This window comes from Eulemur rufifrons, chromosome 19 (genome assembly GCF_041146395.1).
Source record: "Eulemur rufifrons isolate Redbay chromosome 19, OSU_ERuf_1, whole genome shotgun sequence".
NCBI lineage: Eukaryota > Metazoa > Chordata > Mammalia > Primates > Lemuridae > Eulemur > Eulemur rufifrons.
Window position 1 is genome coordinate 87,533,881 of NC_091001.1, and position 22,694 is coordinate 87,556,574.

Consider the following 22,694-nt stretch of genomic DNA (forward strand, 5'->3'; position numbering starts at 1 on the left):
GGCTCTTGTTTTCTTCTTAAAATAAAAGTACAGCAACTAGCTTTATTAATTAAAGGAAACTCAGTTTCATGATAATTATTTCATTAAGTTGAAAAAACACATTTGTACCAAAAGTCAGTCATAACCCTAAAAGTTCAATAATTTTTGGTTGAATTATATGTAACATGGGCTATTCTTACTGGCTATGAAGAGATAAAATACTTTTAACACTTATATTACCTGAAATATATGAAATATGTTCCCTTTATTTTGATTTCTTAGGCAGATGGAGGGGTAAAAAGTCCAAATATCACTGCCAAGCAAGTTCACTAAACCCAGCCACAGGGAATGCAGAGGGTTTTGACTGACATGCATTCATTTGATGCCTTCCACCATGAAGTCTCTGATGAGGTAGCAAGGCAAAAAAGTTAAATCTTTCTCCCATCTTCTCAGGATTCATTAACATATCATACCCATGAAGTAACTGCTGCCTCATTGATGGCTCATCTGATTTATCTAAAAGAACCTGAAAAGAAAAAAATTCTTAGCAAAAATAACCAGAAGTATTTGTAGTTGTATGCAGCAATACTAATGACTCTTAAATATTCCAATAAAGCAGTGCTCTGCATGTGATTTCTGATTACCTACCTGAGAATCATAGGGTGCTTATTAAAATCTGTAGGTTGCTATGACCCAAACTTACAGATTTGCATTTTTAACAAATACCCTAGGTGGTTTGATCTATATGGTAAGGTTTAAGTGTTCTAAGAAGAACAGTTAGAAAATTCATACCCATGAATACAGTTTTCTTAATGAACACAACACTATTTGGAAGTCTTAATTCTACCCAACATGGAGATGCATGAAACTTAGCAGGCTGTCTGGTTACACTAAATCCTACATTACCGAAAAGACTGAAACACCAGAGCTTAAGACCAGATAAACTTGTATAAGGTAATTTTTGAAATGCTTTGAAATTAAAATATTTAATTATAATGTAACAAAACAAACCTTACCTTGAGCCGGACATCAATACCCATATTTTTTAAAAATGTTTGCTGTTTTATTGGGCCCAGAGAGGCTACTTTTCCCTGTGCCATTCTTCGCAAATAACTGAAGTCCACGTCAGCTGTTAGGTCTGCTGTTCCTGGGGCAATTAAGACATCATGAAGCTTGTGGCCACAAAACCCCTTGAACATAAAGAAATGAATTTTTGCCCTTTTATGGTTATCATTATCAAGATTAAAGAAATGCTATCAGTACATTTTTATGTAGCAGCTGTTAAAAAGGAAAATATGGCCTAAATCTGTGGTTTACAGACTTTATGCAGTAGCATCCTTTCTTCAGATGAATGCTATGTGGAAAACCAAATATAAAGTGCAGTGTTAGAGTGCCTCAAGATACCAGCGTTAAGAGAGTTATTTAACATTTTCATTAATGCCTGTGGTGATGGAATAGCGATCTCATTAATTCACGGAATTCATCCAAAGAAATTACCTACGCAGAGAGCACCTAAGCAGTGTTTTAAAAAGTATATCCATCAACCATGTGCATGAGATTCACCTGAGAATGTTAGTGGACTCCACCCAGCCCTGATCAGTCAGAATCCCGGAGGTGTGGCTAGAGAATCAGCCTTTTTACCAAGCTTTCCAGGTTATTCTTAGATGCGGTGAAGTTAGAAAGTAAGAACCACAAATCTAGAAAATGACTAATGGCATCTAGTTATATGTATTTCAGTTAAAGTATATTGAACAGAACTGATCATATTCAAAGAACATTGAGAAAGGATGTTTAGGAAGGGTAAAAGAATCCATCTGGAGAGGGGAAAAGATAAGGAAAATAGAAAAAGTTATGAGTGATCACAGTAGCTAGATTAAATCTCCAAAGTATCAAAATTATTTTTGAATGAAGGGGGGACAGATAGGAGAGTTTAAGAATGTGAAGAAAATGTTTCCATTTATATCATTCAGATACTTACTAGGATCTATAAACCTAGGTTCTACAGCTAAGGAAGAATGTAAACAATTCAGATCCTGTTCAAAGGAGAGTTGGACAGTGAATTTAGGGTTAGGAGTAAGAGCTAAGCTCTAAGGGTAATTATAATAATATGAATTAATGTTAATTATAAAATAATAATATAAAAATCCTAGGCACTGTAGAAACCAAAGATAAAGACCTTCACTGAGCCTCAGATCTAACAATGAAATTCTGATAAATCATGTTACTGAATGACACATACTCTGAAGGTATCTGTCTTTGTTCCATCATGACCATAATCGGCAATCAGTGCAGCACCTCCAGTTAGTGCGATGCGTTGGGAAAGTTCCTGAATGATAACACCAGCATCAGGACACACTTCAACATGATCCCTTGTTTCATCATGCTGGTAAGAAAATAGTTGAAAGAATTAAAATACATCATTTGAAAGAACTGTTTCCTTACAGCTTTTCCACAATAAGTGTTTCTTAGTTTTAATAAAAATAAATTCCTTCTCAATATAAATATGTTCTCTGTACTCAACTTTTAACACAATATCCTTATTATACAAATCTTGGGTCTTTGATACTACCCACTTGGTTTATAAAAACATTTTAAACTCTTTCACAAAAAGGCAAATGCCCTCCCAACAACCCAGATGGCCAAGTGCATCATTTTAATATAAAATTACTTTTATATCATAAATCACATATAAACATATTCCACTAGGTTGAAAGCATGGAAAAGGGATTTTTGTCTGCCTAGAACAATGCCTGGCACATAACAGGCACTGAAAAAAATTTTACTGGAAGAACAAATGACATAAATCCAATATAATCAAACAGACCCTATTAATAAGCAAGTATATTATGATGCCCTCTATTGGGGCAGAAAGTATCCCAATTATATGCCAACATCAAGAAACATCAGCTTATGAACTAGTGCCAGTATACCTGAGACCCTTATTATCTCAAGATGTTCAATTATAACTAGAATATATGATATTTCACTAATTCCTGAGCTGACTGAAAATTTGGTATTTCTGTCCTTCATTATCAAAACATACATTAACTTTTGCTCCATCCTAACACCTTACTGAAAATGAGGTAATGACCTGCCCTGATGTCTGCCTATGGTGGCACAGGTATAACAAGTACAGAATCAGACGTACTCAGGGTTGAATCTCAGCTGTTCCTATGCTTATTGGTACACAAGTTACTTAACCTTTCTGAGCGTGTGTCTTCATTATATACAAATATTCTAGGTTTGTTGTAAGAATTAAATAAAATAATACAAATTTAGCCCCTACTGCTATTAATTAAACTACTGTGGCTTAGCTATAAAAACTACAAAGCCTCATCAGGCATCAGGTAACACACCTCAGCTTACCATGCTGACATTCTGACCATCTTAGATTGCTCTTAAAGAAGATAGGAGGTTGTATTACCGTTCACCCCATTCGACTGAAAGGGAAAATTTACACCTTCCCTCATAAGTGAACATTAACCAAGTCAAGAACTAAAAAGAATGACAACTTTTGGGGCCAGAAGGTTAGCTCTTGGCTTTAGGAATCTGTCACTCAGGTAAAATTAGGTAGCCAGAACATGAAAAACTAGAAATGTTGACAAGTGTTCAGTCTGATATCTTAACTTTGCAAAGAAAACTTAATTCATAGGTTTATGTGTAAAAGCTCTCATGCTTTTAAAACATTATTTCTGAGGTAGGAAGTTCTTAGTTAAGGTTCAGAGAGTAGAAATCTTTTTTCCGAACTGGAAAAAAAATAAGAAAGATGCGATCTTAAAGCCTAAAAATTCCTGAGAAATACAGGGTTTTTTTTTTTTTAACCTCTAAACAACCCCAAGATAGGCTGTTGTTCTGTGAGGTCAGTAGAAGGCAGTAAAATCTACCATTCTGGCAGTCTCGAAGCAAATTTAGATCTGGGTGGAAGCATGGGGAAAAAGCCACAGGCTAGAGTGATAATAAGAAAACTTAACCTAATTTCATTGTTTTGAGAATTAAATGAGAAAATAGAGTAATACATACAAAGTACTCAATAAATGTCAGCTGTTGTTACTTTACTATAACCTGTACTACATTGCTCTCACAGACGTTGAACTCCTCCTATAAAGCAGACGGTCTCATCACCATTTGACGGTCAGGAAACTGAGGTAAACACAGAAGGTAAGGGACTTACCTGAGTAACTGCTTATTAACTATCTCCTATTACATGACATTAAGGTCACACACACTTAAATGATTTTACCCTGCCTCTAGATCCTCTGTACTTTCACAATAAAAAGCACCTCCCTCATAGGTTGCTAGCAATGCCCCCTGTAAAGGAACTCTAAAATAGTAACTCAGAAAATAAGACTTCAAAGATTCTGTTAGCAATAAAAGAAACTTGGAAGAAGAAAAAAAGCGTATTCCTACTTGTATGAAAGCTGCTGCTGGGGTGGCACAAGGCGCCAAAACAAACCTCAGTTTATCAGAAACTTGTGGATCAACATCAATGAATACTTCTCGCCACCCTTGGGGTGTTTTCTAAACACAAAGTAACACAGAAGAACAAATTTTTGCAAGTTTATTCTCAAAACTGTCTCTCAAAAATAACTATTAGCTTTCCCCTCTTACCCTAGATAACTAAATAAGCAGCATGCAGAGTGCCCCCAAAATGGAAAACAAACTCAGGAGGAATAATCAGAAGCTTCTGCTAACAAATTGCTACATGATAATGACATCTGCTCTTACCCTTAGAAGTTACTGGTACACATACATTATCACCAAATCTTAAATCTCCTCACAGAAAGAATGAAGAAAAATTTTAATCTTTGGAATTTAAAAAAATCTGCTAAAGTCTGAGCATGGTGACAAAACACTTCCGTCTCAGCTACTTGGGAGGCTAAGGCAGGAGGATCACTTGAGCCCTCGACTCGGAGACCAGTCTGGGCATCATAGTGAGACCCGTGTCTTAAAAAAATTTTTGGGGGGGCCGGGCGTGGTGGTTCACGCCTGTAATCCTAGCACTCTGGGAGGCGGAGGCGGGTGGATCGTTTGAGCGCAGGAGTTCGAGACCAGCCTGAGCAAGAGCGAGACCCCATCTCTCCAAAAAAAAAAAAAAAATACATAGAAATAAGCTGGACAACTAAAATATATATAGAAAAAATTAGCCATGCATGGTGGCACATGCCCGTAGTCCCAGCTACTCGGGAGGTTGAGGCAGGATTGCTTGAGCCTAGGAGTCTGAGGTTGCTGTGAGCTAGGCTGACACCACAGCACTCACTCTAAACCAGGCAACAGAGTGAGACTCTGTCTCAAAAACAAAAAATTTTTTTTTTGCTAAAGTAAATCCTTCATTGCATGGTAGCCCGTTACTATCTCATGTTCTCTCACTTCTTTACCCCAGAAGAATTAAAATTTCTTAATTATTATCCCAGGAGAATAAGAATTCTCTTTAATATTTCATTTTTGCTTTTCAATTATTTATGTTCATCAAAATTCCAAATAATAGTTAAAAATAACTTCAACAAGTAATATTTGTATACTGGGTAAACACCATAAATATTCATTCTTGCAATGCAAGGCCTTTTGTATTCATTTATATACATGACTTTTTTCCCATCATACCTGAAACTTATGCACAGGAAGAACATCAAAAAATTCATGTGCAAGATAAAAGCTGTACCCTATTTAAAAAGAGAAGAATGATTCAGCATTTTAAGGCAATTAAGTCTTTTGAACATTAACTGTAAAAAATAAAATGCCTAATTCTTCAGTATTGGAACCATGTGATACTTCCATAATCATCACTACCACAAAATTACCTCCTCATGGAAAACCTACGCTGCAGAACATACAAAGGAACAACTACTACTATTCTCATTTTCCACACAATAAAGTCACAGGAACTGAAATACCTGAATTATTAGTTAAATATTGTATTCATCACTAGGCCTGAAAGAAATTAGAACTCAAATTTGTTAGCTGGAAGGGAATTTGAATTTCATAAAATCATTTGAGAAGGCTGAGGCTAGCAATGGCTTAGGTGTCTTGCCCAAGATCATAACACCACTTTAGGTTTGAGCCAGGCCTCATCGATATCCCTAACTAGTACAGGGATTTTGCCACCACACCTTGCTTGTCTTTGGACAAGTGAGGATTTTTAAAAGACTGGATAACGGAACTAAACCCACCTACCAACACTACTTCCATGAGCCCCTGCTAGCCTTCAGCTGCTTCATCATCAGCACCACCTTTGCTACAGGAAAATCCTAAAAAGTGCAGTGGAGATTTACACTTTGTTTTATTTTCACAAAACCACATGACATACAATGCCTCTTAATGTCAGGCAATTTTATTTCCTAATACAATGCTCTTTTTCTAGGAAAAAATATGCTATGCTCTATAGATAAGGGACTTGGCAGCAATAACTTAATCTATTATATTACTGTAAAAGATTATGGTCCTATTACTACCGTGAAGCAATGGTTCTGATCAAAATTCTTTCATTAATCTATGTAAAGTATTACCTTTTGGAACGTCTTGCAGATCTCGGTACCAGGAAATTGGAATCCCAGACTTAGTGACACCTTTCATATATACTGGGGATCCGGCATCTCGTTCTAATGGGACCTTCTCTTCAGTCAGTGTCAATGCTTGAATCTCACTTAATTTCTGGCTCACCTCTACCAGATGTATTGAAATGTCACAGTTTTTCAGCACAGATCCAAGCTGACTGAACACCTAAATACAGAAAGAAGGAAAAAGTACTGGCAAAATACAATGTGTTAAATAGATTTTAGGTTTTCTAATCATTTACCTCAATTATTTAGTCCCGGCATAATAGAAGGAATGTTTGGTTTCAGAGAGAATATGCTTCTTACCCAAGTCACTCTCCAGTAGTCTATTAAGAGTCATAAATTAGAGTTATTAAGTATAACCTACATAAAAAATGATCCGTGCCCAATTTGGTTTCCTAATGATAAATTACAATTAACAAATGAAAATAAAAGATTTAGCATCCAATAAAAACAATGATTCAGATTATGAAGTCTAAAAAAAGAACAATGGAATAAAATGTATAAAGCCTTGTTTTTGTAAAGTCTCTATGTCTCTGAAATAATTTCATCTTCAAGATGATAAAAAACTGTATCCTCAGAGAATCAAATTTGAATAGCACTAATAACTTGACAGCTTAACTCCAGGATTCTATCACATTTTCAATTTTTACTACATAGCATTTTTTTACTATTGTAAACATGCAAGAGAAAAAGGAAAATACTAATATTTTACCAATCTTTTAGGGCTAAAAATTCAATGGCAAAAGCATAAAATGTTATCAATATTATTTTTCACTTGAATTTAATTTTCACTGATGATATGCCTCCTACTTTTGAGGTATGATTATGCAGATACAGACTGACAATATAAACAAAATGATTTTTCCAAATGTAGTGTTAAGGTGAAACTTCACATGGAAAAACTTCCCAAGAGAAAAATCTTTCAGAAGGTAAGATCAAAAATAAAAACAGTGCTATAATACTTCTTCAGCTGTTTTCTTTAAATCCCTTTAAATTCTTTGGCTTTTAAGAGTTCTTAAACTCAATCTAGAAAAGCATGCTCATACATTTTAAGGTCTATGGATGATTTTTAAAGTTCCTGAAGAAGAAAATATTTGAGAACTTTATTAAATCTTTTATATTCAAATGACTTTGCCAATTTAAAGAAATATAAAATAGAACTCTAGAAACTTAAATCAGTGATTTTGTTTCCTTTCTTCCCAAAATATAATATAATTGGGATCCTTATTTGTCAGATGTTTATATATTTTCCTTTTTCCCCCCTTTTTTTGGCCTCCAACTTTGCATGGTTATATATTTTCTTTCTAAAAATCCTTCAATTCCTAATTTAAAGCAAAAATCATATAGCATCAAGAAATTTAAGTTTATATTGAGTATATGTTTTTTTACATTGAATTGCCAAGTACCTACAAAATAAACTGGAAAAGACTAATGGGTTCCAAAATAGTAAAATCTACAAAAGTTTAATAAATACTTATTACTTATCAGCTACTATACAATTGTCCTCATGCTACAAGGAAGACTATCCACTATCTGCTTAAAGACATAGGATGTGACCCCTGTGTTTTCCCTCTACCCTCAGAAGTCACCACCATTCTGAATCTCGAGTTAATCATTTCCTGAGTTTTCTTTATAAATGTTACTAAACATATTTGTATCACCAAACATATTAGGTTATTAAATATGAAATGTCCAATTTCGAATCAGAAGTTTAGTTTATTATATCTCAAACAAGAAGCAGGACAATTAATCAAAGTATGTGCCTAAACTATCGACATAGTTTTGCCATCTTAACGATAGCTTATTTAGGCCAGCAGCCAAGAAGCCTGGAGAGCAAGTAGTGATGAAATTGCAAAAGGCATTTCCACAGCTTGTTGAGAATTGAATATTTTTCCTTGCAACAAGTGGTCCAAAGCCTGGAAGAAGTGGTAGTCAGTTGGGGCAAGATCTGGTGAATATGACAGATGACAAGAGTTTCCAAGTCCAGTTGCTATAATTTGAGCAGCGTTCCCTGTGCAACATGTGGTCGAGCGTCCTCTTGCAAGAGGATTGGCCTGTCTCTATTGACCAATCTTGGCTGCTTAATCGCAAGCATCCTCATCATTTCATCCAATTGGTTGCAGTGGACATCTGCTGTAATTGACTGACCAGGTTTCACGAAGCTGTAGTGGACAATACCAGCACCAGACCACCAGACCATTAGTTTTTGATGAATATTTGGTTTTGGACTATGTTTTGGCACTTCATCTTTATCCAACCATTGTGCTGAATCCACTTTTCATTACACACAACAATATGGTACAGTGCAGAAATGGCTCACCTTTATGTCACGATAGCAAAGAAAGGCAAGCTTCTAGATGATTTATCTTCTGACATTCATTTAATTCATGCGGAACCCATTTATCCAGCTTCTTTACCTTGCCGATTTGTTTCAAATAGTCCAATATTGTTGGAATAGTAATGTCAAACCTTGCTGTTAATTCACGCATAGGTTGAGACGGATTCGCTTCCACTATAGCTTTCAGCTCATCATTACCCAGCTTGGTCTCAGGTCGCCCACATGGCTCATTTTCAAGATTCAAATAACCAGAACAGAACTTCTCAAACCATCAACGTACTTGTGCATTCATTAGCCACATTCTTCTCAAACACTTTGTTGATATTTCGAGCTATGTGTCCAGCATTAGTTCCACAACGGAACTCATATTCAAAAATAACACAACTTTTTGACTTATCCATGGTTTCACAAAAATTGCTCTCAAAAATAATTTGAAAGATAATCACAAGTCAAAGCATTCATTTGAAAGACTGAGGATGTACCTTCACAATAAAAACAAAACAAGAACAGTCAAAGTGAAATGTCAGAGATATCAACTTTCAAACTTAGTACTTAACGAAATCAGACATTTCATATTTAATAATCTAATATATTGTTTCAAGTTGACTATTTTGGGATTTTATATAATCATATGATATGAATTCTTTTGAAATTGCTATTTTCACTCAACATTCTGTTTCATGTTGAATACTGTTGCACTGTTCTGTGCTTTCACTCATTGTTACAGCACTTGGTATTTCACTGTATATGTACCACAATGTATTGATGCATTTCCCCACTGATAGGCATTTGGGTTGTTTCCAGTATTTTGCTATTTTAAACAATGTTGCTATCTTCTTGTACATGTCTTCCCATACACATATGTACTACTTTCTCTAGGGCTACAGTCCCTAATACCTGGGCCTCGGACTGGTACTGGTTTGTGGCCTGTTAGGAACTGGGCCACACAGCAGGAGGTGAGCAATGGGCTGCTCCCCATTGTAGCATCCTCCGCCTCCTGTCAGATCAGCAGCAGTAGATTCTCATAGGAGAGAGAACTCTATTGCAAAATGCACATGCGAAGGATCCAGGTTGCACACTCCTTATGAGAATCTAATACCTGATGATCTGCGGTGGAGCTGAGGTAGTGATTCTAGCGCCAGGAAGTGGCTGCAAATACAGATTATCATTAGCAGAGAGGTTTGACCCCACAATAAACGTGATGCACTTGAATCATCCGGCAACCACTCCCTTCCCCTACCCTGGTCTGAGGAAAAAATGGCTTCCATGAATCTGGCCCCTTGTGCCAAGAAGGTTGGGGACCACTGCTCTAGGGGATATCACTAGCAGTAAAATTGCTGTGCCATACAACATAAGTAGCTCTCATGTCAGTAGATAATGCCCAATAGCTTTTCAAAATGGTTGTCCCAAATTATACTCTTACAAGCAGTACATAACAGTACTGCTTATAAGTACTCTTTGCTCCACATATCCCCATCCTCACCAATACATGCTTTTGTCAGATTTTCGAGGTTTTTTCCAATCTGGTGAGATGGTATCTCACTGTGAATTTAATTTTCATTTTCCTGACAACTAATGAGACTGAGCTTCTTTTTGTTTTTATTAGCCACTTGGATTTCCTTTTATGAAGGGTCTGTACACATCTTTGGCCTGACCTTATTGATTTAAAGGCATTCTTTATATATTCTAACTACTAGTTCTTTGTTGGCTATGTGTTGCAAATAACTTCTCCCACTCTGTGGCTTGTCTAGTCATTATTCATGGTGTCTTTGAAGAATATAAAGTTCTTAATTTCAATGTAGTTTAAATTATTAATCTTTTCCTTTATAGCTTGTTTTTTATATAATTAAAAAACTTTCCATACTCAGAAGACAAATATAGTCTCCCATAATGTATTCTACATGTTTACTATTTTTAGCTGTCACATTCATCCTCCCCCTCCATTTTTTAAGGTTACAGACAATAATAAGTAGTAATGATTCATTACATTATTCTGACATTATATCTTAGCTGAGAAATATGAGATTAAGGAGCTGAAAGATAAAGAAATCAATGAAGTTTGTAAATTCAGTCAGAAATAGTAAGATTCACCCACATGAGACTTAAAGACATTCTTTTATTACTTACCCTCAAAATATCTCCCACGAGGGTACCTCTGCCTGGGCCCAGCTCCACCAGCTGGAAAGCTACCCTTTTTCCAGTGGCCATCCATTCACTAATGAACCATATCCCTAGTAACTGTGACAAGGAAAAAAAATACATTATATCTTCTTATAAAGCATATTATTATAAAGTATAAAATTATACAATATAAAATTCCATATAAATATGTACTTAATGCTAGAAAGCAAAATGTTTCCAAACAATCATATATGTTATTTAATATGTACATATATGTATACACACATAGGAACTTCACTGGGACTATGTCACAACATATACCATTTAGGAAGATTAATAGGAGAAAATAGTTATAAGGCAGCCTCTGCTATAAAAGGTCCCATGACACAGATAAGAGGATATTACTTACAGAAAGATACTAGTATTTGAAAGCAAATAGACCTGTGAAATGTGATTATGCCATTTCTTCATATTCATATTTAAATAATTATATGACTATTAGATATAATTTTTTTCAATACCTGGATTCTACTTCCTCTTGTGCACTGTTCCCTATTTCTAAATTCATCAAAGGTATTTATATGAAAATAAATGAACTAGAATTCTGTTTATTAATGGGAGACTTCTCACTATGGCTAAATCATGACTGGGGGCTTTAGAGCTCATCTTAATTCCACTGATTCACCAGTGTTCTTTTTTATCTTTTCTCTCTTCTTTCTTAGGTACTCTCTACCTCTTTCCTCACCTTTCCTTTTGTCTCTCTTCCTTCTTCCATTCTCATATTTCATCTGATTCTCCTTTTTCCAACCTCTTTACTTCTATTTTCTTTCCTTCTCTCTTTGTCCTCCTCTCTCCATTTCCTTTTCTACAGTGAAGTATAAACTTTTCAGATGTCCTCTTTATCAATTTTTTCTCCTCTATTGCCTCTCTATTTCCTCAACATATAAACTACTAAAATGTTAAAACTTTTGATAAATCACACAAAAAAAGCTGTAAGACACTATCATAGAATAATACAACTTGATCTGCTCTCAAATGTTTATGATATTAGTTTCTTTCATAGTTTACATTAGATATTACCTCCCCAAAGATCTGACTTATTTCAGGTGAAGTAATGAAATCTCCTTTTTCTCCTAGCATGTCACGGTACACATAATAACCCTGAGTAAAAAGAGAAAATGGAGAAAAGTTAATTTTTAAAAAGTGCTTTTTAAAACACCCCTCCAAAATCTTACAATGTATACAATGAAATAATTATTTAATAAGAAAGTTCTCTCCTCTAAATAAGCAAGATAAACACAGTATTACCTAAATTTTATAAAGTAATATTTAGTTATTTTATAAAACTAGTAGAAAAACAGTTATTCCTCCACTGTAAAGGCAGAAGCCATGCCCTGTCCATCTCTGCACTCCCTACTCTTCCTCCCCTCCCCGCTTGCACACCCAACACAGTAACAGCTCATTTATCTCCAAAATTCGAACACTTTCTGTTTCACATTAGCCCTGCCTGCTGGTGACGCTGTTTCTTGATGTGGGTGCTGGTTACATGGAAGTGTTCACTTGTAAAATTCATAGAGCTATATACTTACGATTTATGAACTTTTCTATAGGAATATTATATCTCAATAAAAAGGTTTTTTTTAATAGCCCTGCTTGTCCACACATCCATGCCATTGCAAATTCTCACCCTTCCCCCTTTTCATTTCTCCCTGACAATCTTATACTCATCCTTTGAATCTGCTCAAATGCTACCTTTGCTGACCTCTTCCTTCAGCCCTCCAACCTAAGACCAAATCCAGTGCTGCCTTTTCTGAGCTTATTTATAGGTCTATGTTCTTTACCAGAAGGTACAGTTATTTGGGAGAGAAGACCATGTCTTATTTACCTTCATATCCCAAGTGTTAGCATAATGCCTAACCTAACAAATCAATTGGAAAATACTTATCAAATGTTTAAAAAAAGAAATAATCAAAAACTGTCTGTTAAAAAATTCTCTATGCTTCTCAAGCTCCTGTTCTACCACCTTACTCTCAGCACGTGACATAGGCTCCTGTCCCACACAGGAATTACAGAATGTCATAAAGTATGACTTCCTCAGCTTCCTGACCTACCTGGGACTTCCTGAGTTCACAGGGTCTATATTACAGCACACGCCATTTAAGAAGATAATAACAGAAAATAGTTATAAGGCAGCCTCTGCTATAAAGGTCCTATGACACCGATAAGATATCACATACAGAAAGGTATAGTATTTGAAAGCAAATAGATGTGAATATGATTATGCCATTTCTAATCCTGATCCCATTCTTTCCTTGGGACTCAAAGGATGAAATGCTTTCCCCTTCCCCTGTTATCCAAACCTAATCCCTCCATCTGGACTGCCAGTCCTCATACAACTCCCTCTTCCAGTTTCAGCTTTTCCTTTTCAGCATTTGAAATAAATCAAGTCACTCCCATCTTAATTTTTTTTCATTCCATACAACATCCCCCTTCTAGGCTTTCTCATTCCCTTGATAAGCAAGCAGTTTAGGGATATTTACCCTTTTTTGTGTTATGAACCACTCTGGTAATCCAGTGAAGCCTACAGACCCCTTATAGAGTATTTTTATTTTTATTTATTTTTTTTGAGATGAAGGTCTTGCTATGTTGCCCAGGCTGGACTCAAACTCTTAGGCTCAAGTGATCCTCCTGCTGGCCCAGCCATAGAGTGTTTTTAAATGCACAGTACTTAAAGCACACAGAATTAAAAAAGAACTCAATTGGAAAATACTTATCAAGTGCTAAAAAAAGAAACTTGTGATGTGTATACGTCTTTACTAGTATATTAAAAGAAAAAACTCAAGTCAAAGACCTAATAATAAAGTTTTGAAGTAGAGATGAGCACAACGGTACTTTGAGATACCTGTGATCACTGTATTTTAAAATGAAAATACCAGTGATTTCCACTGATGACAAAGTCACAGGTATTGCTGACACTACTTGTTGCCTATGTTCATAATTGAAGAAATGCTACATTTCAGTTAGAAGTTAATGAAAATAAAGGTGTAATTTTTTTCCATCCAAGTTCATGAACCCCCTGATTTCTATTCAAGAGTCTCTAGATTAAGAGCCTCCTCTCTAAATTTTAGAGTTACCCCAAGTCTTAATGCTGGGAAACCTTCCTTTAGTACACTCTTCCTGGTTCCATGGCTTTAAACACCATCTATATACTGATGACAACCAAATTTATATATGCATACCCAATCTTTCTTTTACTCCAGATTCTTATAGCCAACTGCCTACTTACTCTCTCCACCTGGATGTCACTGCAACACAATATGTGTAAAATGCAGCTCCTGACGTAGAGCCTCTCCCCAGTACTCTTCCAAACCTGGTCCTCTCCATCTTAACAATCTCAGTAAAAGGCACCCCCAGAACCCACTTGCTCAAGCTAAAAGTCTAGGCATCAGGCTTGATCTCTCCCTTTCTTTCACCCAATCCAGCAGCAAATTCTGATGGTCCATTTCTAAACCACCCTCTTCTCACTCCATTTCTACTACCACCAGAGCAGTCTAAGCCACCTATTTTATAGCACTGTCCAGGGGCATTAAAAGATCCCTGCCTTGACTAAACCTCTTAACACTTGACTTACTCCACCACATCCAACAGCAATAGCCAAACCAACCCCAGAATTCCACAGATGTCCTGTTTCAACCCAGCAAAAGATGAAACAGTCTAAAATAAAGGACTACAGGCTTTCACCAAATGGCTTTGCAGAGCAGACAAGGAAATGCAGGTCAGTGACAGTGCTTAATCCTAAAACAGTAAAGACCTTAACTCTCCATTCTCAAGAAGAAAATCCAAAATATGCTTCCAATGCCAACTGGAGCCATCCTAACACAGACCACTTTCCAGGCAATAAATTCCGATTTCCAGTTGCCTATTGGAGATTTCTACCTGAGTCCCATACACTTCAAATTCATGTATTGGACTGAACTCTTCATCCTTCCTCTACCTCTTAAAACTTGCTGCTCTTTCTCTTCCCACATTCTCTTCTCTCAGAGCAGTGAACCCACACCATCTGCCCTGGCAGAAAAGTCATCCTTCACTCCTCTCATAAATCCAATCAGTTACATTCTGTCTCCTAAACACCTCTGGAATGTGTCTTCTCTTTACTGGCACTGCCCCTGACTTAACCCAGCCCTGACCAATTGACAGATTAATGTACCTGTCCCCAGGTCATCGGGGATGGCTCTTCCCCTGGAAGTCAACCCCACTCACTGCCTGGGCTGAACACCTTAGGGCTTCTCCCTCTTGACTAGCACCTTGCAAATCTGCTAGCACGGGCCTAGTCCTCAGGCTACCCGACCCATACCTTGGCTGGGTTGGTCAACACCTCCTTCATGTACTCCGCCACAGTGATGGGGCCAGTAGACTTTATTTTGTACATAAGGTGCCGCAACATCGGCGTCACTGGGTTGTTTTCTGCCGGCTCATCCCCGGAGCTGAAGTATTTCCCTCTCCAAATAGAGGGAATGACTGCGAAAAACACGGATGAAACAGACCGCATTATAAATCTTGGTATTTATACGTGCAAGCAGCCTGAGCGCTTTCAAAGCAGCTTCGTTAACCCTTAACCTCGTCCCACGCGGGAAGGTGGACATGCGCGCAGCGCGCCCACGGGACGCAGAAACATCCCGCACTCATTTGGTGTCTAGCTGAGCTGCAACCTGCAGCCCAGAGCACCTTCAAGCTGGAAGTGAGGCCTCGAGCCACAAGCACGCCCAACTAAGGAAGACGCCCCCTGCGGCTGCCACGGAAACCGGGGTTCGGCGGGCCGGAGGCTTACCTGCGCGCGCCGCGGCGCACAGCGACCCCACGCTGGACCTCACCAGGGCGCTCATGCCGAACTTCACAGGCGGCCATGCACCGCCCCGGGACGGGCGATGGAGGCCTCTTCTGGCAGAGGGCGCGCCCGAGCAGGAAGTACGTCACGGCCTACGTCACGGGCCAAGCGGAAGTAAGTTCTGGATCTTGCGCGTGTGTTCTGCGAACCATGGCGGCCGCCGAGGAACCTTTAGAGTTCCACGCCAAGCGGCCGTGGCGCCCGGAGGAGGCGGTAGAAGATCCAGACGAGGACGACGAGGACGATACCAGTGAGGCCGAGAATGGGTTCTCCCTGGAGGAAGTGTTACGGCTTGGAGGCACCAAGGTAACGGCCGCGGGCTCCGGGGAAGGGGGACAGGCGCGGGGAACCCGAAGTGGTCCCCGTGTGGCCCCGGGAATGGCCCGCCGGGCTCCCGCGCTGCGGAGAGGAAGGGCGTCCTGGACCCAGACCCTAGCTTCAGAATGTGTTCGGTGGGCTTCCCGCGCTTTTTTTTTCACTGCTCTTTACAAAAAGAAAGTTTCGAATTGAACGTTGTATGCTGTAGCCTTTCTTAGGGTGTAAGTGGTCCTTTCATTTTATTGTCATGGTATAACCAGAACTCCATCAGGTCGGAGAGAACTGACTTTGCTTGGTCCAGACCTCCTGGCATCAGCCTTTTGAACGCCAGTGGTGTCGGAATTTTACTTTTTGTTTTCACAGGGTACGTGCCATGTACACTGCACGCTCTAGAAGCCCTCGTTTTTGGAACGTACACCGTAAATAAGACAGGGAAACAGGCAAACTTTTAATTACATAGTATTATACATAACATATAGACACTGAGTAGTGCTATGGAGAAAAATAAAACAAGGAAAGGATAAGGAGTGGGAGACGGTTTTACAATTTTAGGTGAGGTGATCGCTATGATGTTTGAGCAACAACCTGAAGGAGAGGAAGGAGTAAGCCACGTGCCATTCCAGTCAGATGCAACAGCAAGTGCAAAGTGAGAGGTAGAACTGTGCCTGACCTATTCCATGAACAGCAGAAGTGCCAGCGTAGCTGAGGCAGAGTGGTGTAAGGTAAAGGGAGAATAGTAAGAAATGAGGTCTGAGAGGTAAGAGGGTGGGCTTTTGCTCTGAGTTTTATTCAAAACCATTTAAAGATTTTAAGCAAATACGTGACATAATTTAGCTTATTTTTTAAAAATACTGTTATGTTTGGAGACCAACTTTGGGGTGGGGGAGGGTGGCAGGAGAAATGCAGCCTATAGAGGCAGTTTGCTCTGTGCTTGCGTTATATTTAATTTTTTAATGGGTAATATATATACAAATTGCAAATTTTAAAAGGTACACGGTGAAAAGTCTTCTTTCCCACTTTTATCTCCAGCCATGCATTTTTCCTGATAGGAGGCAATTAGTTTACACTTTTTTAATATTTCAGAGATATTCTATACCTTTGCAAGCAAACAAATATTCATTTATGTATATGAAATATATATGTATTATTTTTTATAAAAATGGTACCATATGTATACTGAAATATTTTGCAGTTTTTTTCCTTAGTGCCTTAGAGACCCTTCTGTATCGGTGCATAAAGTTCTATATCATTGCTTTTATGGCTACATATATCAATGTGTCTATCTTAATTTATTTAACCGTCCATTTATTGTGGATATTTAAGTTGTTGCCAGTCTTTTGCTATTTTAAATAATGCTGCAGTAGATAACCTTAAGCATACATTTTCCCCACATTTGTAAGTGTATGTGTGAACTAGATCTGTGGAAATGAAACTGTTAGGTTAAAGGATATGTGCCTTGTAGTTTTGATTGAAGTTGGTAAATTTCCCTCCATACAGACTGTGCCAGTTTACACTCACATCAGTCATGTATGAAAGTGCCCTTTTCCCCCATCCCCGCCTGCCCAGCACCACTTGTCATAATTTTATCTTTGCTTATATGTAGACTTAAAACTGGATGTATCATTGTGGTTTTAATGTAGATTTCTCTAAATGTCAGTGAGGTTGAACATCTTTTCATATTTTTAAACTTTTTTTCTATGAGCTGTTCATATCCTTTGCACATTTTTCTATCAGATTATTTGTCACTCTCTTACTGATGTATAGGAACTTTTACATTGAGATATTAAGCCCAATTACCTTGATATGAGTTGCTCATATTTTTTATCCCAGTTTATTATTTGCCTTTTGATTTTTTTCCTACATGTTTCGTGTGAGAGAATGGGAAATTTACCTGTCCTTTCCTTTGCATGCCCTGAGTTTGTCAGATATGAAAAGGTTTTCCCTATTCTGAAATTATTTTTAATTATGTTGTGCTTTCTCCTACTATTTTATGGTTTTATTTTTCTCATTTAAATCTTTGATCCATCAAATATTTATTTTGGGGTAGGGTGGGACCCTGGGTAATACCATAATAACTCAACTTTGTTTGAGTTACCTTTTGGAGTTAACTAAACTGTTGAATTTGTAACATATTTTTAATTTATGTTTTTATGCAGCAAGATTACCTTATGCTGGCTACTTTGGATGAGAGCGAGGAAGTGGTAGATGGAGGCAAAAAAGGAGCAATTGATGACCTTCAGCAAGGAGAATTGGAAGCATTTATTAAAAATCTTGGTTTGGCCAAGTATACAAAAGCATTCTTAATTGAAGATGAACCAGCTAAAAAACAAAATTCCAGCAAAAAAGAAGAAAAAATATCTAATAAAAAGCAAAATGCAACAGAAAGTGAAAGAACATCAATCAATAAGGTGAAAAATAAGAGCAGACCAACACCACCTTCTGATGAAAACAACAATGCCAAACCAAAAATAAAGAAAGATAAGCAAGACATCTTTGAATTTTTTGAGAGACAGACTTTGTTACTAAAGCCTGGAGGCAAATGGTATGACCTGGAGTATACCAATGAATATTCTTTGGAACCCCAGCCTCAGGATGTGGTGTCTAAGTACAAAACTCTGGCTCAGAAGCTGTATGAGCATGAAATCAACTTATTCAAAAGTAAGACGAATAATCAAAAGGGAGCCTCTTCTACCTGGATGAAGGCAATTGTGTCATCGGGGACACTGGGTGACAGGATGGCAGCCATGATTCTTCTTATACAGGATGATGCTATTCACACACTCCAGTTTGTAGAAACTCTTGTGAACCTTGTTAAAAAGAAGGGCAGCAAACAGCAGTGCCTCATGGCTTTGGACACTTTCAAAGAGTTACTCATTACAGACCTTTTGCCAGATAATAGGAAGCTGCGGATTTTCAGCCAGCATCCTTTCAACAAACTGGAACAGTTGTCTAGTGGCAACAAGGACTCAAGAGATAGAAGACTGATACTGTGGTATTTTGAACACCAGCTGAAACACTTAGTGGCTGAATTTGTGCAGGTCTTAGAAACTTTAAGTCATGATACATTAGTAACCACTAAAACTCGAGCCCTTATAGTGGCTCATGAGCTTCTTAGTAACAAGCCTGAGGAAGAAAAGGCTTTTCTTGTGCAGTTGGTAAATAAACTGGGAGATCCTCAGAACAGAATAGCCACAAAAGCCTCTCATCTGTTAGAGACATTACTTTGTAAACATCCCAATATGAAAGGAGTTGTGTGTGGTGAAGTAGAAAGGCTACTCTTTCGCTCAAATATCAGCCCTAAAGCTCAATATTACGCAATTTGCTTTTTAAATCAAATGGCCCTCTCCCATGAAGAAAGTGAATTGGCTAACAAATTAATAACTCTTTATTTTTGTTTCTTTCGGACTTGTATCAAGAAAAAAGATATTGAGTCCAAAATGCTTAGTGCCCTTTTAACCGGTGTGAATAGGGCGTACCCTTATGCCCAGAGTGGTGATGACAAAGTGAGGGAGCAGGTTGACACGCTCTTTAAAGTGTTGCATATTGTGAATTTTAATACCAGTGTGCAGGCTCTAATGTTGCTTTTCCAAGTAATGAATTCTCAACAGACGATATCGGATCGATATTATACAGCATTATACAGGTATGTACATACCATTCCAGTATATGAATATGAGGAATAAAGAGAGTTTAGACAACTGAATTTTAGGCCTCCCCTAAAAGCAACTTGCTACTCACCAACTTTGAGTGAGTCACTTAATCTTTATTTCCCTCGTAGGCACAAAGTATTTTAGATGCTTTGACTACATCGTTTATTATTTTTTATTTTGAGAAGTTGTTAAAGTACAGAAAAATAACCCCAAAAAAGCATTCATATCCTACCACCTAATATTTCAAAATTAACATTTTGCCATATTTGTTTTAAATCTTTTGGGATATTAAAAAAATAGAACTGGAAGTATAATTAAAATTTCCTTCTCCCCGCTTATCCTCAATCCTGTATATTCTCCCTCCTGTCCTTCACACAGCCTTTCAGTAATTCATTCAATAAGTATTTTTTTATCTTTTATCCATTTGTTTTATTTCATTTACAACGAGTATTTTTGAGTGCCTACATATGCTGCCCATATTCCAGGTGCTCAAAATGTGGCAGAGTGAATGAAATCCCACCCCTAGATGTGCTTACACTCACATGGGGAAGAGGAAATGGGGGACAGAGTTAAACAAGAAAATATGTTAGATAAGGGAGTATTGTTGGGGGTTGCAATTTTGGATTTTTTTTTAACATCGTGGTTAAGATTTTGTTTGCTGAATTTTGTGACTGTCTTACAACTTACCTGTTGGGCATAATATTTTGAACAATGTGTAAAAAGCTTGCGACTGTTCAAGTAAACCAACAGGCTATGTTCAAGGATTTAACATATTTCTGTCTAATTCGTTTTTACAATTTTACATACATACATCTTATGAGAAAATGTAAAGTAGAGGTTAATATCTTAGATATAAGCAACACTGAGTTTGAGTCTCAGCCAAAGTTTCTGGGTAACTTTGGGCAAGTTAGTTGATCTCATTAAAACTCTCTTGGTAGAAATAATCCTATTTTATGAGGCCTAAGTTTGTTGAAGAGAACAGCACCTATCTCATACTGTTATTGTGAAGATCGTTTAATTTATACAAGGTTATGCAGGTAGTAAATGACAGAACTGGGACTTTAAGGAAAATTGGTAAGTTAATGTATGTGTTAACCCATGTAATCTTCATATGTATCTTATGTGCTTAACAGTGCGCAACACATAGTAAGTGCCATGTGTTGGCTACTATCCTTATTATTAATATGATTCACATACATTTTTCAGTTTAATCTTCTTAGCAGCTCTCCAGTTTGTGAGGAACAGAAATTTGTGCAAGGCCACAAAGATATTAAGAGACCAAATTAGGTGGCAAATCCAGGTCTTTCGTGGCTTTAGAGTTCGTGACATTTAATGACACTGATTGTTCTGGTACCCTAAAAAGAATGTCAAAGGACTTTCCACAATTTTTTGGAGTAATATATACTTAACCTTATTAGTTTGAGAAGAGTTCCATTCTCCAAGTGGGGGAGATAAAGAAAGAAAGAAAACGAGTTCCAAGGCTGAAAATGTAGAGGTTTCGGTTTCTTGAGGTTTTTTTATTGGGGGCGGGGGGGTGAAGTTTTTTAACTTTTGAGGATCATTAGAACTTATAATTTCTAGAAAATATTTGTAATCCATTGGAAAACATATTTTTCTAAATCCTTTTAACATCACAGGCTGCTTAACACAGCAGTCTGACATCTCTGAGGAAGAGTACATTTTTAAATTCTTTAAATTACTATTTGCCGAGAGCTCTCACAGATGGATTTCCTTAAAGGGCTTTTAAGCCTTCTTAAAGTATTTATTTGCTTTTGGTTTTTAAAATTGTTTAAATTTTTTTAAAAGCTCTAGTTAATTGAGAGATAAAATTAATGACATGATTTGATATACAAAATATGATTTATCAAAAACTTCAGGAAGATGTTGTCTGTCAGATGATGGACACATTCTTCTCTAAGTTCTTCTCAAATGTTTCTGTTGATGTGGAATGGAATTTATGACTAGAAATGAGTTGCAGAGTGTATGGGAATGTTGAAAATTTAAATGTAAATTGAGAAAACTGAATATCAAAGATTGAATAATAATACAGAATATCTCAAAATATCACCAAAAGGGCGATATTTTCCAATTGGAAGAAACTGGATATGCAGAGCAATATGAAAACATTTCACAAGCTTGAGTATTTTCATTTCTAGTATTAGTGGGAAAAAGTTAATGGAAGTGCTTAGAACAAAGGAAGTCATGATTCCACGTGTTTTTAGAGCTGATCTGGAAGATTGTATTAATTTTGGATATCCTACTATCTGGAGGTCCAGACCAGTTGGGGTATCTCTAAGATTCAGCAAGTAAGGTAGAGAGAGAATTTTAAAATTATGTGAGATCAGAGTTGAGCAGCCGATAGAAGAGAGACTTTGGGGAGGGAAGGACACCTAAGAGCTATATAGGTTCAAGTATTTGAAAAGCTGTCAGATAAAAGTTTTAAGTGCCCCCCTTTGGGGTTACAACAGCAAATAACACAGGCATGGTCCTTGTTCCATTGGACCTTGGGAGAAAAGGGAAAGACAAAGAAACAAAGGGTTCGAAACTATGAAGAACATAAACATGGCACTGAGAGACTAATAGAGGAAACTGTTGGGTACTATGGATATGCCGAGAGCTGGGGAAGAGGATTCTGGGCAGGGAGAACAGGATGGATAGGAGGGTTGTTACACAGTATGTTGGACTTGAAATTCTCTGAAGTCCTCACAACTTAATTTTTTACTGTTCACATATGGTCTTCACTAGAACCATGTGATGGGGGGCTGCCTCTGGTCACCCAGCTAACAGGTAGTGATACAAGGACAAAAACCCAGATCTTCTAATGAACTGCTTTCATGGCTCAGTTTTAA

The 22,694-nt window shown here is 37.4% G+C and overlaps 2 protein-coding genes across 7 annotated transcripts in view; one reads left to right on the top strand and one right to left on the bottom strand.

Annotated features, from left to right (window-relative positions):
- NDUFAF7 (NADH:ubiquinone oxidoreductase complex assembly factor 7) lies at positions 1 to 15,900 on the bottom strand. Of its 6 annotated transcripts, none has more exons than XM_069494010.1 (10): positions 15,821 to 15,900; positions 15,347 to 15,510; positions 12,073 to 12,153; positions 10,999 to 11,109; positions 6,483 to 6,696; positions 5,581 to 5,639; positions 4,387 to 4,497; positions 2,219 to 2,362; positions 996 to 1,169; positions 1 to 382 (listed from the first exon to the last, which is right to left on the bottom strand). In XM_069494010.1, exons 1-10 carry the CDS (start codon positions 15,873 to 15,875, stop codon positions 290 to 292), a joined length of 1,206 nt encoding a protein of 401 aa, XP_069350111.1. In that variant the 5' UTR covers positions 15,876 to 15,900; the 3' UTR covers positions 1 to 289. The 6 variants fall into 6 exon arrangements, with proteins under 6 accessions (XP_069350111.1, XP_069350109.1, XP_069350112.1 ...); XM_069494008.1 differs by having other exon boundaries at positions 1 to 505; XM_069494011.1 differs by lacking the exon at positions 12,073 to 12,153.
- The window catches only part of CEBPZ (CCAAT enhancer binding protein zeta), a 20,232-nt gene continuing 13,427 nt past the window's right edge, over positions 15,890 to 22,694 (top strand). Inside the window, exons 1-2 of the mRNA XM_069494007.1 lie at positions 15,890 to 16,183; positions 18,352 to 19,838. Coding sequence (XP_069350108.1) covers positions 15,896 to 16,183; positions 18,352 to 19,838 — 1,775 coding nt within the window. The 5' untranslated portion in view covers positions 15,890 to 15,895. The remainder of the gene's footprint in view (positions 16,184 to 18,351; positions 19,839 to 22,694) is intronic.

Coding starts and splice junctions, on each gene's coding strand:
- NDUFAF7 (XM_069494008.1), bottom strand. CDS start 15,875: ATGAGCGCCCTGGTGAGGTCCAGCGTGGGGTCGCTGTGCGCCGCGGCG. Junction 12,154..15,346: donor TGTTGACCAACCCAGCCAAG/GTATGGGTCGGG, acceptor CTTTTTACTCAG/GGTTATTATGTGTACCGTGA. Junction 506..995: donor GTATTGATGTCCGGCTCAAG/GTAAGGTTTGTT, acceptor TTTTCTTTTCAG/GTTCTTTTAGATAAATCAGA.